The 16,391-nt window shown below is 33.0% G+C and overlaps 1 protein-coding gene across 3 annotated transcripts in view; it reads right to left on the reverse strand.

Moving 5' to 3' along the window:
• Nucleotides 1-16,391, reverse strand: part of LOC145263161 (solute carrier family 28 member 3-like) — a 688,175-nt gene that overhangs the window by 568,342 nt on the left and 103,442 nt on the right. Inside the window, exon 1 of one of the 3 annotated variants that reach the window (XM_080120168.1) lies at nucleotides 13,391-13,590. The exons of 1 other annotated variant lie outside the window; for it this stretch is intronic. In XM_080120168.1, the coding sequence (XP_079976294.1) occupies nucleotides 13,391-13,442 (52 nt within the window). In that variant the 5' untranslated portion in view covers nucleotides 13,443-13,590. Of the gene's footprint in view, nucleotides 1-4,454; nucleotides 4,528-13,390; nucleotides 13,591-16,391 lie in introns of those variants that run through there. One more of the 3 variants, XM_080120170.1, reaches the window with a different exon arrangement.

Below are 16,391 nucleotides of genomic sequence, written 5' to 3' on the forward strand. Positions count from 1 at the left end.
ATCCTTGACGGATGAGAGGTACATTATCATGCATGAATACAATCTTTTTCCGGAATGGCAAATTCTTCTTTTGCCAGGGTACCAAGTGTTCCTTAATGAAGTCAATGTAGAGTTTGGCGGTAATTTTCACTCTATCTGTGACTGAATGGTCCTACCAGCTCATTGCCAATGATTGCAGCCCAGAACATCACACAACCACCTCCTTGTTGACGCTTTGGAGACGTAGATCCTCATTATGGTACCATCCTCCCCTTCACCCATCGGGTTCATCAAGGGTCGCTCGACACTCATCGGTGAACAAAATAGTTTGAAAATTCACATTCATATGATCTCTTGCCCACTCCATCCTCTTTTTCTTGTTGATATCCTTCAATTGAGGGATTTCCAAATGTTGCAATCGTCCTCAGGATACGGCAACGAGTTGATTTAGGCATATCAGGAACGCCAGCTTTTTCAAAAACCTGTCTGCTAGTTTCAAGTGGGTTACGGCGAACTTCTCTCTTGATCTTGCTCATTGTTCGACGTGACAGATATGATTTCTTTCGAATTTTCCCTTTGTCAAAACGTCCGTTGCAAAGTTGAGGGATAATAAAATATTTTTGATTGTACGATCATCACGGTGTAATTATTTCGCAATCTCTAAGGTGGAAATCTTATTATGAAGCCTTTGAACAATTTTAGACTTCTCAACTTAACTTAAAGCACCTTTACGTCCTACCTTGCATATAAAGTTGCCACGCTGAAAAAGAACCGCAAGTCACCAAAATAGCTGCCGTTTGCTCGCTATTGGACAGATCAGCTTAAAATATAATATCAGTGCACGCGTTAGTATTGCCGTATAACATGCGAAGTTTCACGAATTTTCATTGAAAACTATCAGAGTTAGAACAAAAATATCGATTTGCGTATAGTTCTGTCAGGGGGCGTATATATATATATATATATATATATATATATATATATATATATATATATATAGAGAGAGAGAGAGAGAGAGAGAGAGAGAGAGGAGAGTGAGAGAGAAGGTGACCCCAAAAATCTGGCCCCGACTCTAATTAGGCCCCGTTTCTTAGTGTTTTGTCCGAATGAAATGAAACTTTGATCATAACTAGTTTATTATATTCATAACATCACATCAAGACACTAGGGTATTTGACCTTTTTTTCTCCGTTCTACAGCATATGTTCTAGATGGCCTCCATTTAGCTTTTGTTTTTTTTGGGGTGGGTGGGTCACCCTGTATATATTCCGTGTTTGAATAATAAACACAAAAATTGAATATATGGTTAAGTAACAGTTTTAGTCATTTAGAACTGCTTTAAAGCTTCACCACTCACTCATTTTTCGACCAAAGTTTAAACAATTATTACAGTTTATAGATCACCATTCTATATTCAATAAATTAATACAATTTTTATAAGTATATATTCAATAAATTTACAGTAAGTATTCTTTATTTGTTCGTTTTTTCCCGGTTTGTTATGTTTGAAATTACTCTGCGTCTGTTACTTTGCTCGGCTTAATCCGTAGACTGCCGGTCGAGCCCGAACCATAATTGACGAAAAATCCCGATGATACGGGTCAAATTATGCAAAAGTACAAAAAATATTATACCGGGTCTCCATTGTACAGGTCGGCCGATAAAAAGAGTACTTCTTCCTTATTGTAATGAAATCGGTCAGCCGAAAATTGATATTTAATTTAAAAACCCATAATAACTCTTTATATTTCTGGTCAATTTCAATAATAAGCAAATGTTATCTTCCTAATTGCCATGTGACAATTATTTCAGTCTTCCATGATTGCAGGAACAAATGATTTCGGCTATATTTGTTTTGTCACGTGATATGTGACATAAACACAAGGGAAATAGCTAAAATTTCTAATTTCTTCGATAACTATTTCCTTTAATCTCCCTAATTTCTTCTGTATAATTTTTCGTAAGATTTGGATATTTTCATTACTGTGACATGACAATGATAATATTAGTTTCACTTGAAAATCATTATTTCGATTTCCGAATATCGAACCAATAAAGAAGAAGCACCAAAATGTTTACAAATATTCTCACTAATTATATTTGAAAGTAATATAGTTTTTTTTTAATTAAAAACAACAGTTTATTAAACTATTTCCATTTTTTTTAAAACTTATCCTAAAACATTTGTACATTTTTTTCTTCCTTCTGAATTATCATTGGTCTCCCACTTACTTTGTTTATTCTTTAAACAGTGTTCGTTTCAATTATTCCATCGATTTATCTTTGATAAAACAGTATACTTACTTACAAAAACAAAATCGACTAAATTTTCTACTTTTCGAGATTTTTCAGTGCGTGTTAAAATACATGTATATAGTAAATCCCTATGTTCTCCCCTCTGTCAACCTCAGGAAAAACGGACAGTGGGCGTAAATTGAATAATTTAAACGGATATGCCATTTTAATTTCAGATATTACATTTGCCAATTCACTTGGCGTTTGCAATAACCAGTAACTTGAGGACAACTTTTACATGTGCGTGACTTACACATGATTGCTTTTCACATGGACAAGTGTATGTTGTGTATCGTACAAATGGGAAAATCAGACAATCTCTACATCTGCACAGAAAAGGGGACACCTTAAAATATTGTGTATCCGCAACATACATTTTGTCTTTTGTTTTTTTTTTGTGTTCCATTTTAACAAACTGGGCCAAAGCAACGTGTGACTGGGTAGAGCTAGTATATGTATATATATATATATATATATATATATATATATATATATATATATATATATATATATATATACACGTATATATATATTTATATATACGCGTATATATATTTGTTTAAAAAGTTTGCCTACTCAAACTCCACTGTTAGTTTTTGGTCTACAGACATGAAATAGGGTATACGAATCAATGCGAAACTATATATTTGGGTTTTAACCGGGGCAAATCGATGCAAAAATTTGAAAATAAAAAAATGGATCTTGCCAAGTGATAGTCGACCGACAGCATTACAAATATTCATGCGTAATAGCTATTCGTCATGTTTTCATTTTTATCCTTTCAGTAGCAGTGTCTTCATAACTTGGGCATTTACGTCAAAGGGAAAAGTAAATCATAAGCTAAACATTTTGGTTTCGATTCTCGGTGATGGCGCACGAGTCATTTTTGTTTGACTTTTTAAATCATTACTACATATTTGTCCATATAATAAAATAATACATAAGAAATCTGCATTAATTAAAATATTGTATTTAAGCGTATTTTACGACCGGGCAATGCCAGCGGCCTGCTAGTTTTATATAAACTTCTGTGTTCTTTATCGAGTGCCGTCTATTCCTGAATTTATTTGTTTATTTAAGGCTGTAAATTGGTGCCCCTTCTTCTTAATTGGCAACCCCGTTTAATTTATTATTTAGGGTCTTGAAAATGAATCCTGTAAACTCATCACTAAGGTGTTACAGTTATTGCGCGTATGAAAATAGTTCTATAGTATTACTACAATCAATGAAACTATTATTTCAAATTAAGCGCGACAGATCAATTTCAATGATGTTTTAAACTCAAGTGTGATAAAGCAATAAACTTATATTTCACACATAAGCTTAAGATATCAATGAAAATGTTACTTTTAACATAAGCGTTACAGAGCAATAAAAATGATATGTTTAACTTGAGTATGACACCCCATTCTCATCAAAAAATATTTCTGACGATTGTCTAAAAAAGACTGAGCACGCTATTTCAATTAAAATGTAACAGATCACAAGTAAAGCAAAGCTTCTTATACAAAAAGTAGTTGTATGACTTTAGAGGTCATTCTAAAAGGAGTGTAAGAAACCGACAGACAGAGCTTCTCATTAGGATATGAGGTCACATCAAATTTATTTATTCTTGCAGAAATTTGAGGCCACCACCAAGACGCCTCTTCACGTTTATTTGAATTCCACACAAACATCGACCGACAATATTAAACTTGTGACTATTTCGTGCTGATATGCGTATAATATAATTTGCCGTTTTTTTTATAAGCTGTAAACGGCCGCAGTGTTTTTTCTTTATTTGTACTTATTATTCATCGCATATCAAGGCCAAAAGCCAGTTGAGGGTCGAGTTAATGAGATGAATTGATTGTCAAATGATTAGTGAAGAAAATAATGAATGAAATTAACAAAATCTGTAAATTCCTTGCCATTCGCTGGCAAGGAATTTACAGATGATTTACATTAAAGTATTGTCATGACAATTTGATCCATGAATAAATTATTGGAACGTGAAATCTTTTCATGGAAATTTCCTCTAACGCGAATTTGAATTGTTTTAAAATAGCGAATTCTTTTTTTGAATATTTTACAAGAAAAAGTAGATATTAGAGCTCAGTTGATCACCATGCATGAATATTACGATAAATAATTAAGGAATAGCAACGTTAATTCTATGTAAGCAAGATATCGCCACTCACCATATTGCAATATCGATGCTGTTTATCCTGTTCTGGAGATACCCGAGCGGCACCTCCCAAGATGTGGTAGTCGTATTCCATCTTAAAAAATATTCGACTAACATATAAATAGCAGTAAGATACCGTAGAATGCCTCAACCATTTTCCCCAGCAACGTATTTTATTGCGATAAAAATGCTATTTCATCATCCGTCTATCGGAGAAATGTAAACAGAGACATAAAAAAGAGAAAAGAGAAATAAAAACAACTGCGCATATGAATTAGAGTTTTAGCTGGGCAGACATTTAATCGCTTTTTAAATGACTCAAATGAGAGTTTTTTGGCATTCTACTTCTTTAGCATTCTACTCGACTTTTTAAACGTAATTGTCTGTATCTCTCATGCGTTTTGTTCATCGAGTATATTTGTCAGGAAGTTTTTGAAATCTCCTTTTTATGATTCAGATTTCTCATGAGATTAGGGAAATAATGGAGATTTTCTTACACTCCCAATTTGTTTCCATGTTGTACATAAGAATTTGAATTTAGTTTAAATATGTCCTCTCTATCAACTCTGCTTAATCAAGCACTATTAGTGACTGCCTTCCACTAAAATTATTATCGTTTGCCTTTTCTCTCATATAACTACGTCATGTTTAACAGCTCTGTTTTTTTTTAGGTATGTTGCTACAACTATGTCATAGTTGATCTTGTATGAGTCATTCCAACTGTTGTTTCTGGTATATTTTCACAGGACTTGCGGCAACATTTGATATTCAATTGTTTACAGTGAAGATATGTACACAATACATTTTGACACATTGTATAGAAGCCGTTCTCCAACAGCAGGACGTCAAGTAGATCACAATCTAAACTTCTGTGTGTGGCCAGACCTGCACGTGAAATTATTGACCTCTTTTGATTACAGTAGAATGAGCATTTTTAACATAAGAAAAAGTTTTCTTAATCAAATCGAATATGTGTTTTAAATGATTGATTAATAATAATATTTAAAATTCCTTTAATCCCGTCCTTATAAGATTTGTCGTTTAAAGCATCTCCTCAGATTAATATCGAATATCTTAAGTTCAATTCCTAGTAGGAAGTTTCGTGGTGGTTATTACAACTTTCAAGGCAGTTATCTTTTCGGACAAGTTTGATCAGTCATCACTGAATGTGGTCAAAATATCGATCATGGTCTAACAAGTGATTTCATTTTGGGATATTTAAGAAAGAAGTCACGGTAAATGTCACGGAAAAGTTGTGCGTCTCACGTTGGGTGACAACTTCTGTTCCGTCACTCTGTAACCCCATGCTGTAGTCAGTTAACTGTTGCATGTAATATTGTTTTGATCGTGATTATGTAAAATGTCGCTATGATAAGATAAACAGATTTTTAGTTATCAACGTTTTCATGACAACAATTACTTTTTATGAAAATGGAAAACTATATCTGGTTATAGCTTCAAGAATATTTCAGACAGTGCAAAGTATGGGGGTCCAAAAAACTTTGTGTTATCCTTACGTTTTATGCTGACTGTGGTTTCGCGACTCCTGTTTTTTTATTATTTTTTTTTTTTTTGTGGGCACGGGGTTGCTGTTTTCTCGGTGAACTCTTCGTAGCAAGCTATTTATTCATGTAACCGAAAGACTATAGCGATTACTATGTTTACAAATTTATCCTCCAATATTTAGAGCGAGCTTTTTGCTATGCAAGACAAATCTTAAATGATCATCCTTGTTCAAAATTCCGTAATTTATAACTTTGATATTTTATAAATTTGATAATTTGTATAAAAAATCAATAGAAAATAGAGGCGATATTTACGTTTACTTTTCACATAACAAACTAGATTGATTTCTTCCATTTTACTGCGATAGTTTTTAATTAGCGATTTTACTACATTGTACATGCGGCTTTTCAAACAATATGTGCTCATTTCATTTGTTTTCTTTTTATATTTTGTCCAGTCTGACTTTTACACACAAAGGATTTAGTCATGTAAAATGTCGGAGTAATTTTCACTCTCCGGTTCATATCTATTACAAACCCGAGCCATGCACACCGGGATCACTCTAAATCTTTTCGTTGTACCAGTATTTAACATAACAATATTGTCTGTTAGCAACTCTCCCTTTTCTATCCAAATATTGGGAGCAAGCTTATTTTTATATTCTCGTTAGACAGTACATAAAGATTACTCTTTTGAAGTTATTTTTCTCTTCAAGTATCCATCTAGCGTTTGCAGTACCACACATTAATAATCAGCATATGTATCGTTTTTTGTCATGGTTATTAGAATATGATTACAGAATAAACCATGAAATTTTCCAGCGAAATTGATATTTATAACTCTTCAGATTATTAACTGACTTTTGATGGTTCCGTCTCAACCACTGACCATGTACCGATTTTTTTAGATTTTCACCCGGACTTAAATTTACTTTTAAGATATAAAGAAATGCAGGGGTTGTCATGGTTATTATTCATCATAATGTTCAAAAATAGTGTAAAAGCAATCTTCCATGACTTAACACCTCATTTGAGGGAGGCTGAGTTTCTTGATCGCTGTTTGCAACTGTCATTGATCATGTCATTAATCTTTTTTGGTCCAAATAAATGAAAACTCTGCTCCAGTGTACTACCATCGGATTTTAGAAGATATGTTCGTTTTCTGACGTCTGATTCGCTCTTATCTTCATCAGAGTTTCAATAGGAATTCACGAACATATTTTCGGTTGAAATTAACATTTAATGCATCAAATAACCAGTAAGTTAATTTTTAATGGTGTCGTTATAGAAACTGCGCAGGCACTGTTAGTATCTTAGTTTGGAGTATTTAGTTTTAGTAATGGAGTTGCTGAAAACATGCATTTTGTTTTTGTTTATATGAGTAAAACTTTCCTTAAAATGTTTTTATATAAACACGATTGCTCCCTTCGAAAATAAAATAAAATAATTATCGCTTATATCAAAATATGTTAACATCCTCTTTTTTTATTTAAATGGACTAATACGAACGCTGAAATCTTATTTATGATTTTCGTTCAAAAAACATTGTTAGCAAAATTTATTTTATGGTCCCAATTGCCAGGCCGCATTCTGCTCGTCTATATTGATATAGCTGTCCGAAGTATTGCATTACTTTTTTTTTTAAATTGCAGCAATAAAAATATAACGATTTCTTAGTGAATTTCTTAAGTAATTTATAACTATTTTTTTATAATTTAATAGAATGTCTACCGTTAAACTATATAATTACTTTAAGACTTTTCTCTGTGTAATATACCTAAATATTTCATCATTATAAAAATTTAAACATATATATATATATATACACAAACACATAAACAGGCAACACACACATGCACGCACGCACCCCCCCACATATATATATATATATATATACATATATGTGTGTGTGTATTTATATATATATATTCATACATACATATACTGTTGTTTGGACCCACCTGTGCACAAGGTATGAACTCAACCAATCTATATAAAGAGACCGAGAAATATCGGCTCTCGTTATGGCCTGTGTACTTTCGTAGTACGCCATCTTGACAGTACGCACTACGATTGTTGCATATTCTGTTTTGTTTTAATAGTCGATATATTTCTAATCGATATCAGTGTGGGTGTTTTCCTTAATTAGCTTTCCTGGCCACAAAACTTTAGCGACGAGGATCCTAAATTCACAAAAGCGGATATTCACTATAACTTGGCAACAAATGACTCAAATTAAAAAAGGAGCACTAATAAAAATATTCAATTCGATCAAAAACGAGAAAAGGATAAAATTATACCGGTAATTACACACCACAGCTACTAGACAACAAAGCAATATTTTCAACGAAAAAACACTTATTCAACTGTGACTAAGAAAATACCTCAAAGTCTATCAACTAACGGCGAGAGAAAAAAAAGAAAAATTGTTTCGTCGGACACCGAAATAAAGTCTCAAAACTGTACTTAAACATATTTACAGTTAAAAGCTAGTAAGAATAAAGTTTAGCAAGTTTTTCTCTAATTATTTTTTTCTCTCTCAGAAATAAACGTTAACTCTATCTGCTGTAATTAGTAATATTTCAGTATTTTTTGTTGTTTCGACTAAGTAAAATCAGTTCTAGGAGGAATGTCTACAACAACAACAACAACAACAGGGAAGTAAAGGTTGCCCAGTGATTAACGACGCTCCTGGCAACCTGGGGGTGATAAGTTCGAACTCAGTTCCTTCCACAGAAACACTGACATGTATGGATGTTGGCAACCTTCATAAAGTCCCATCTGTAAATACTTGAAATCTTCTAAAATGAACTCCTTATAGAAAAATATTAGGGAAACGAACGGGAAGAAAAAACAGCATTAATAATAGCAAATACTTCTTGAAAGTTAGACTACTAAACCTAACAGATGCAGTAACACAGAAAGAAAAAAACAGCATTAACAACAACAACAACAACAACAACAGAAAACTGAAGAACAATTGATTCCTCAACAATAAAGGATATAATGAATATATCAAGAATTACTTCTTGAAAGTTAGACTAATATACCTAACAAATAAATAAACCTAACAAATAAATAAACCTTACAAATAAATAAACCTAACAGATGCACTAACACAGCGTTTTCGAAATGTACAATATAAAACATCAGGAGACATCCTTGATCAAGACCAAACGTTCGACGTAGTCTTTATGCGGTATAAAAACCTTTTCAACATCAATTATGAAGATTGAACTAATGCGAAAAAAGTTCATCCGCTTTTACAAAAGCGAATAACTACTGAACACATTAAGTTCGGAGACTACATTCTACTAAAGAATTCTTGAGTTTGAGAAAACCATTAAGTTACTATCAGCACTTTTCAGCCCCAATATGTCGCTGTTTCAAAAATGTTGGAGATTTTTTAATTTGGTTATGCATGACGATGAAGATTACTTAGCGTTCGCCTCTGTCATAAACAAGCACTGTAACAGCTTTAGACTAGCAAAATTATCAGCAGTTGATTTTAAATGTGTTATTTTTGCTCAAGGGCTAATGTAGGCAAAAATATTGAGATTAGATGGAAAATGTTAGCGAAACTCAAAAGCGAACCCAATATGACACTACATAAACTGAAAATCGTCAAAGGGGTATACATGTAAGAAGCGATTCTAAAATACAGCATATGGCAAGAATAGTAACGTACACCATCTACAAAAAGGAAAATACGAATATGTCCAGTCACAGTCTCAGTATAAAACTAAGAATGAAAAAAAAATGGCTACCTACATTTTCAAAATGAAGGACTATTCAGAAACAAGCGGAATTAGCCCAAACGATGTTACGGATGTGAAATAATTAAGTTGGGACAATTTCAACTTATTTCGGAATGAAATCTGTCAGAATTGTGGCAAATATGAGCACAAACTTTCGCATTGTAGAATCAAATCAAACACTATAATCAGACAGAGAAAATATAACGATATGTAAGACGGAAATTTGCACAATTACATAATAGTTAAGATATGTAATACTACCATGAAATCACGGTAAAACACCGGATCGGATCTTTCAATTATTTCATTTACACACGGGGAAGACAAGTAACAGCCCGACTTTGCAGAAAACATTAAAGTCAGCTGGCACGATGACTGGCAATAAAATTACTTTTATTGGATAATTATATTTACCAATAAATTTAACTTGACTATTAAAATATCTAAAAACCTATTCTGGTTGAACTGGATGAAACTTTGGAATTAATCAGCTAATATTTTAATCCGAAAATATGTAAGCTAAAGAAAGTCAAGAAAAGGAAAATGTATGAAATCCCTCAGAAATCAAACCGCATACGAAAAACTGCTAAAAACTTTTCAAATGAATTTTACATCCAGTTCAACTAGAATAACTAATCCAGAGTATCTGATTTTGAATGATTGACATATCTATACTAGTGCTATGTGATCATTCAAGAACTACAGTTTAAGGCGTTTGACTCTTCCAGTTAATATAAGTATTATCCAAATACAACTTTGCTGAAACATTTTCAATGGCTTGAGGTACCTCTTATATGTTGTCTGTTTCTGGCCCATATATCAAAGTAGTTGTTACACATGCTTTGTAAATAGTTAGCTTTGTTTTTTATTTTAGTCCCTGATCTGACCACACGCGTTTCCCGAGTTTGCCAAAAGCAGAACTGGCTTTGGCTATTCTGAGACTGTTTCAGCATCAAGCGTACAGTCCTACTTAGCGTACTACTAAGATATACAAAGTTGTCCGTGAAATTTTACTCTCTACCATTAACCAGGAGGTTTGGTCCAACATATGGTATTCTGATAGGAGGGGAATATATAACATGTTTTTTTGATGCTGATGGTAAGTCCAAAAATTTTACATGCCTCTGATAACTTGTCCATAATTAGTTGTGTGACCTCCTCTGAATATGTATCTGTATCATCTGCATATAAAAGTTCAAGAACAATATTCAGAAACGTTTTGATGTAGGGGCAAGAATATCACCTTGTTTCACACCGTTTTCAACTAAAATTGGGGTAGACAGAGATCCATTAAAGTTCACTCTGGCGTCCATATTCTGGTGTAACTGTTGAAGCAACTCCACAAAACTCGTAGGAAAATAATGTAGGAACAATGATGTCATCTTGTTTCATAACTGTTTTAGCTGATATTAAGCCAAACAGAGATCCATTAACGTTCACTAAGGTTTCATATGATAGTGTAACTGCTGAAACATGTCCAAAAACTTGTAGGGCAATCAAGTTTCCTAAGAATCTTCCAAAGTGCATTGCGATGGTATCAAAAGCTTTTGTCAAATCATAAAAACTTGATACAAAGGCATTTGCTGCTCCATACATTTTTCCAGATCTAAAACCACATTGATTCTCTGGGATGATAAAAGGACAAACCTATTTCATCAAACGATTTAAAAACATCTTTTATAAAATCTTTCTCATTGCTTCAAATAATCTAATGCTTCTATAATCACTACAGCCAGGTTTGACCCATTTCATTTATAAATTGGGATCATTATTCCATCTATCCAATCTTGTAAAGACAACATTACCATGCCAAACAGCAACGATGAATGCATTGACGGCATTGATACAGCTTTCGCCCCCAGCAACAATAATTAACAGAAATCCCACAAAGTTCTGATGCTTTTCCTATATTAATCTCTGTCATTGTGCTTTTGGTCTCATCAGTGATGCGATCAATCATCATCTGATCAACGAACTTCTTTAGAGAGAGAAGATCAATAACCATATCATTTACTTCAGATGGATTATCGAATAGATTTCGAAAATGTTCTGCCCATCGTTGATGAAAACGGCAAAACCATCTTTGGATGTCACAGATACAAATGTTGCACACTGTGGCTAAACGCTATGTGTTTGCGCTCATAATCTGAATGTCTGCTGGAATTTTGGCCCAACATTTGTTTTTCTCTTGCCTTGTCTTGTAAGTTTTACTTGTAAGTTTTTGCTTCATATATATATATATATATATATATATATATATATATATATATATATATATATATATATATATATATATATATATGAAGCAAAACTTACAATTAATCACTAAACAGCTTATGTCATAATTATTGCTTTTTTCTGTGTATTAAAAATTACTATATACAAATATACTTATGTAAATTTATCGGAGTATATAGCAATGAAATTAATTATGAGAAAACATCTTATGCAGAAATCTTGATAAATTATTCACTTTCAAATTTAAAGAAATACCAATAATGAAATAATAATATTGGTTATTGTTCTGTTTCGTTTTATATCTGATGATAGTTGGAGACTTACCAGTGAAAAAAAAATCTCATGCTCAACTTCTGACCCCAATATTATTATTGTAATAAATATGTTTAACTTTGTATGCGAATCATAACTTTCTTCGTAATATATAAAAGCTATGATACGTATGCATGTCTATCCCAAAAGCAAACCTGAAGCTTTGTATTGCATTAGATGAAACTATATTTAAGGAGGTTATTTCCTATGATTAGCATTAATATTCGTAGTATGAGTAGTATCACATATGCCATAGTAATTTATTTCTACATATTACATTGTCACCTAGATATGCTCATATATCGTGCTTCTTTTTTACTTTCGCGAATCGACTTTTAAATCTTAGCGTATTTATTCAACTCCGAGTTTAACAATCAGTCATACAATGGCTGCATTCAATATTATTTACTATAACGCATTGACTTTCAAGTGTTTCTATCAGTGACCAATTGAAGTTATTTACAAGTCTATCCGTAATTAAATAGGATTTTATATTCGTAATAAAATACAATGACATTAGAGAGAGAGAGAGAGAGAGAGAGAGAGAGAGAGAGAGAAGTATAGATAGTTTAAGTTATGAAATAGAATTTCTTACAGGATTTAATGTTTAGTTTATGAAAAGGTATGACAACAGACTAGGAAAATTAAGATAAAGCAGAAAAAATATATTTCAGAAGATTCAGATATTTTATTTTAGATAAGCAGTACCGCATAAAAGTTTTCCATTTTTCTTTCTCTTTCTCTCACATACACACACACTCTCTATACATATGTATATGTGTGTATGTGTATACATGTATATATATGTGTGTGTTTATATGTATATATATATTAATATATATGTGTATATCTGCGTAAATATGTGTATATATGCGTAAATACGTATATCTTAATCTATCTATCTATCTATCTATCTATCAATCTATCTATCTATCTATCTATCTACTCTTTTATGAAAATCACTGCGACCAGACCAAAACCGCATTGAGCGTCGCTGGCACGCGACTGTTTTGTCTCGAGTCCTCAGCTTCAACTGTTTAAAAAAAAAAGCGATTAAATTTTCCTATCTTTTTTCATTAAAAATGAAGGAAGGAGAAAGAGAGTGAAATAAAGAAAGTTAGAAATAGAATGCTTACGTAACATTTGAACATTGTTTTTAATTCGATTTTCAGCAAGCAGACGTGACATCTATCCTTTTCTGTACTTGTTTATGCAAAACATTTGTCAATCGAGCCCACGTTGACTCATGTTGACATTTTGGGATTGACTGGGAAGACTAGTGGATCCTTCCAAGAATAATACATATCTAATAAAAATGGACAGCCCGATCTCCCCCGAGAGGGTTTTCCCCATTGCGATATATATATATATATATATATATATATATATATATATATATATATATATATATATATATATATATATATATATATATATATATATATATATATGCTAGCATTTCAACTCGGCGTTGCTCGGTTGTTTGGATGTGTATGTTGAGTTAAAAAAAAAAGTGGTAGTAGGAAGGCAGGCTCGTACCGCAAAGGAAGAAAAAAACGGGGTAAAACCTAATGCTTATGCTGTTACGACCATCGCCAAACCGGAACCGGCATTTTTTTTAAAATGAAGACAATCTAAAGGAGAGGATAACTTTTAAAAATATCGCCGAAAAAAGTGCACCTCCCCCATGTAGAAAAGTGCCTAGTTGAAAGGGTAGATATTAATGTTTTTAGCCAATTTTTCGATATTTGTCGTATGAAAGATCGAACTTTAAAACGATACTGATCTTGGTAAAATCCGTTGCCTCTATTGAAAGTTTAAGGCACACATGCAACTAAAAATTTTCGACCCAAACTGATTAAAAAGCTAGCCCTATCTTTGAATACCCTTTATGTAAAATTTCAAATATTTAGACCAGAAATTGTCTGAGTAATTTGGAAGAGACCACAGAGGTAATTTTTTTAAAACTTTGACCCCTATCATAACCCCTTAAAATTTTTGTGTTTTGGGCTCAAATTATGTTATTAAGTTAGATCCATGTCCAAGGAACCTATATCTAAAATCTCAAGTTCGTAGACCCAAAATTGTCGGAGGAGTTTGGTAGAATTCTCAAAGGTAAAATCGTTGAACTTTGACCCCTTAATCGCCAAATTTCTGGCCAAAAACCAATCACATCGATTTTCCCAAATCTCAGTAACCTGTATATTAAATTTCGAGTCTGTAGACTAAAGATTGACAGAGTTATTGGGTAGGGAAATGTACACAAACACACAAACACACACATACACTTTCAATTTTATACATATATATATATATATATATATATATATATATATATATATATATATATATATATAAAATTATTTCCATAGCCTAACAACGTCGCAGCGCACAAGAGCTATGACAGACAACGAACCGGAAGTCCAAGTATCTTGTTTTGTCCTCATTTGGGCTCATCAGTCAGACATCTCCGCACCTGCACCCGGGATTTGAAACCCAAGTCTCTGCATGTGAGGCAAATAATCTGCAAACTGAGCAAACGCCCCGCATACCGAGATGAAGTCGGTCCATTCTGCAGCCTGATTGCGCCGCGGTTGGCTTGATCTATGTTGGTTAATAGAATTTCTTGTGTGCGGGTCGTTTGCTCACTTGGCCTTGTGTTTGACTCACATGCAAGAGGCTCGGGTTTCAAATCCCGGGTGCGTATATGTCTGCTGAGCCCAAATAAGGGCGAAACTCGAGTCTTAGACTTCCGGTTCGTTGGCCGTCATGGCTCTTGTGGGCTGCGACGTTGTTTGGCTGTGAAAATAATTGTATATAATCTCTCATATTCTGAAAAATTATGTATATATATATATATATATAGAGAGAGAGAGAGAGAGAGAGAGATAGATAGATAGATAGATAGATAGATAGATAGATATGCATATAGGTTCATATATGTACAGATATCTCTATCTATCTATCTAGTATTATATCAAAGGAAATTTGTCTCCGTGTGTGACTTCGTTTCTTACAGACTCTTAAACGGTCCGACTGGTTTTTATAAAAGTTTATATAAATGTACTTTATGTATCTGGTAGTGGTCATGAATAGGTTTTTGTATCGGAATACCATCAATAACTATTATAATCGATAATCAACAAACTCCGATGAGAGAAGGAACAGGTGATTTTGACCAAGTTTATACTTTATATAGCTTAAAATCACAAGTGCTTTTGAGAAGTCTTAAGCAGAAAAACTCGACGTACAAATCAACAGTAAGTCCTTTGATATGACCAGAGTGCGCTCGAAATGAATATTTCTATTTAAAACACCATTTGACGACTTAAAATAAACAGTAGGTTATTTGATATTGTTATGTAATAGCCGAGCATCGCCGGGTTGAAAGCATTTATTCAGTTATGTGTCTATCTGTCTAACGAAATAAACAATGGATTGAATAATAGAAAACAATAGTTGAGCGAGATGTAGGTGCGAAAAGGGCCAAAATATCATGTTGTGACATGAATCAAACTCTGTTACCGATTAAGTTGCACCGGAAGGTATGCAACCGGGAACCAAAAGTGACGTTCCAAAGGTTCCCGTTCTAACAAACTGGGTTAATTTTAGTGAGTTCGTTCTAAAACACCGAAGATACAAGATGTGTTAAAACAAGTCGGGGGCGACGGTTTCCAAATGAAACCACAAGGCAAAGATCGTCATTCACGGAAGTTTCTGCTTTGACGAAATGCCTGGGGTATGAATATATATATATATATATATATATATATATATATATATAAACATACAGCTTCTTGAGTCTCTGTTTTGAAGTATCGAAGTATCTTTGTTAAAACAGGTTCCACTAAGCCGTTGGTGAATTCTCTCAGAAAGTACCCACAGAAGACAGTATTGCGGTTACGTATACGTTTCTATATGTGCTGACACAATAACACACACACACACACACACATTCAGAGATAAGATGAGTATAGCCTTTAAGCCAGACTCTTAAGCGACCAGGCAGTCACACGTTGATGATAAAAAGAGTAAACCAAACAGTTAAACTAAAAGAAATACACAAATAAATAAATAAGAAAGAATTACACAAACAAGATAGTATAGAACTTTAATTACAAAATATATGACAAAATA

The sequence above is a fragment of the Euprymna scolopes genome, chromosome 38, assembly GCF_053919585.1.
Source record: "Euprymna scolopes isolate OS-2025 chromosome 38, ASM5391958v1, whole genome shotgun sequence".
Lineage (NCBI taxonomy): Eukaryota > Metazoa > Mollusca > Cephalopoda > Sepiida > Sepiolidae > Euprymna > Euprymna scolopes.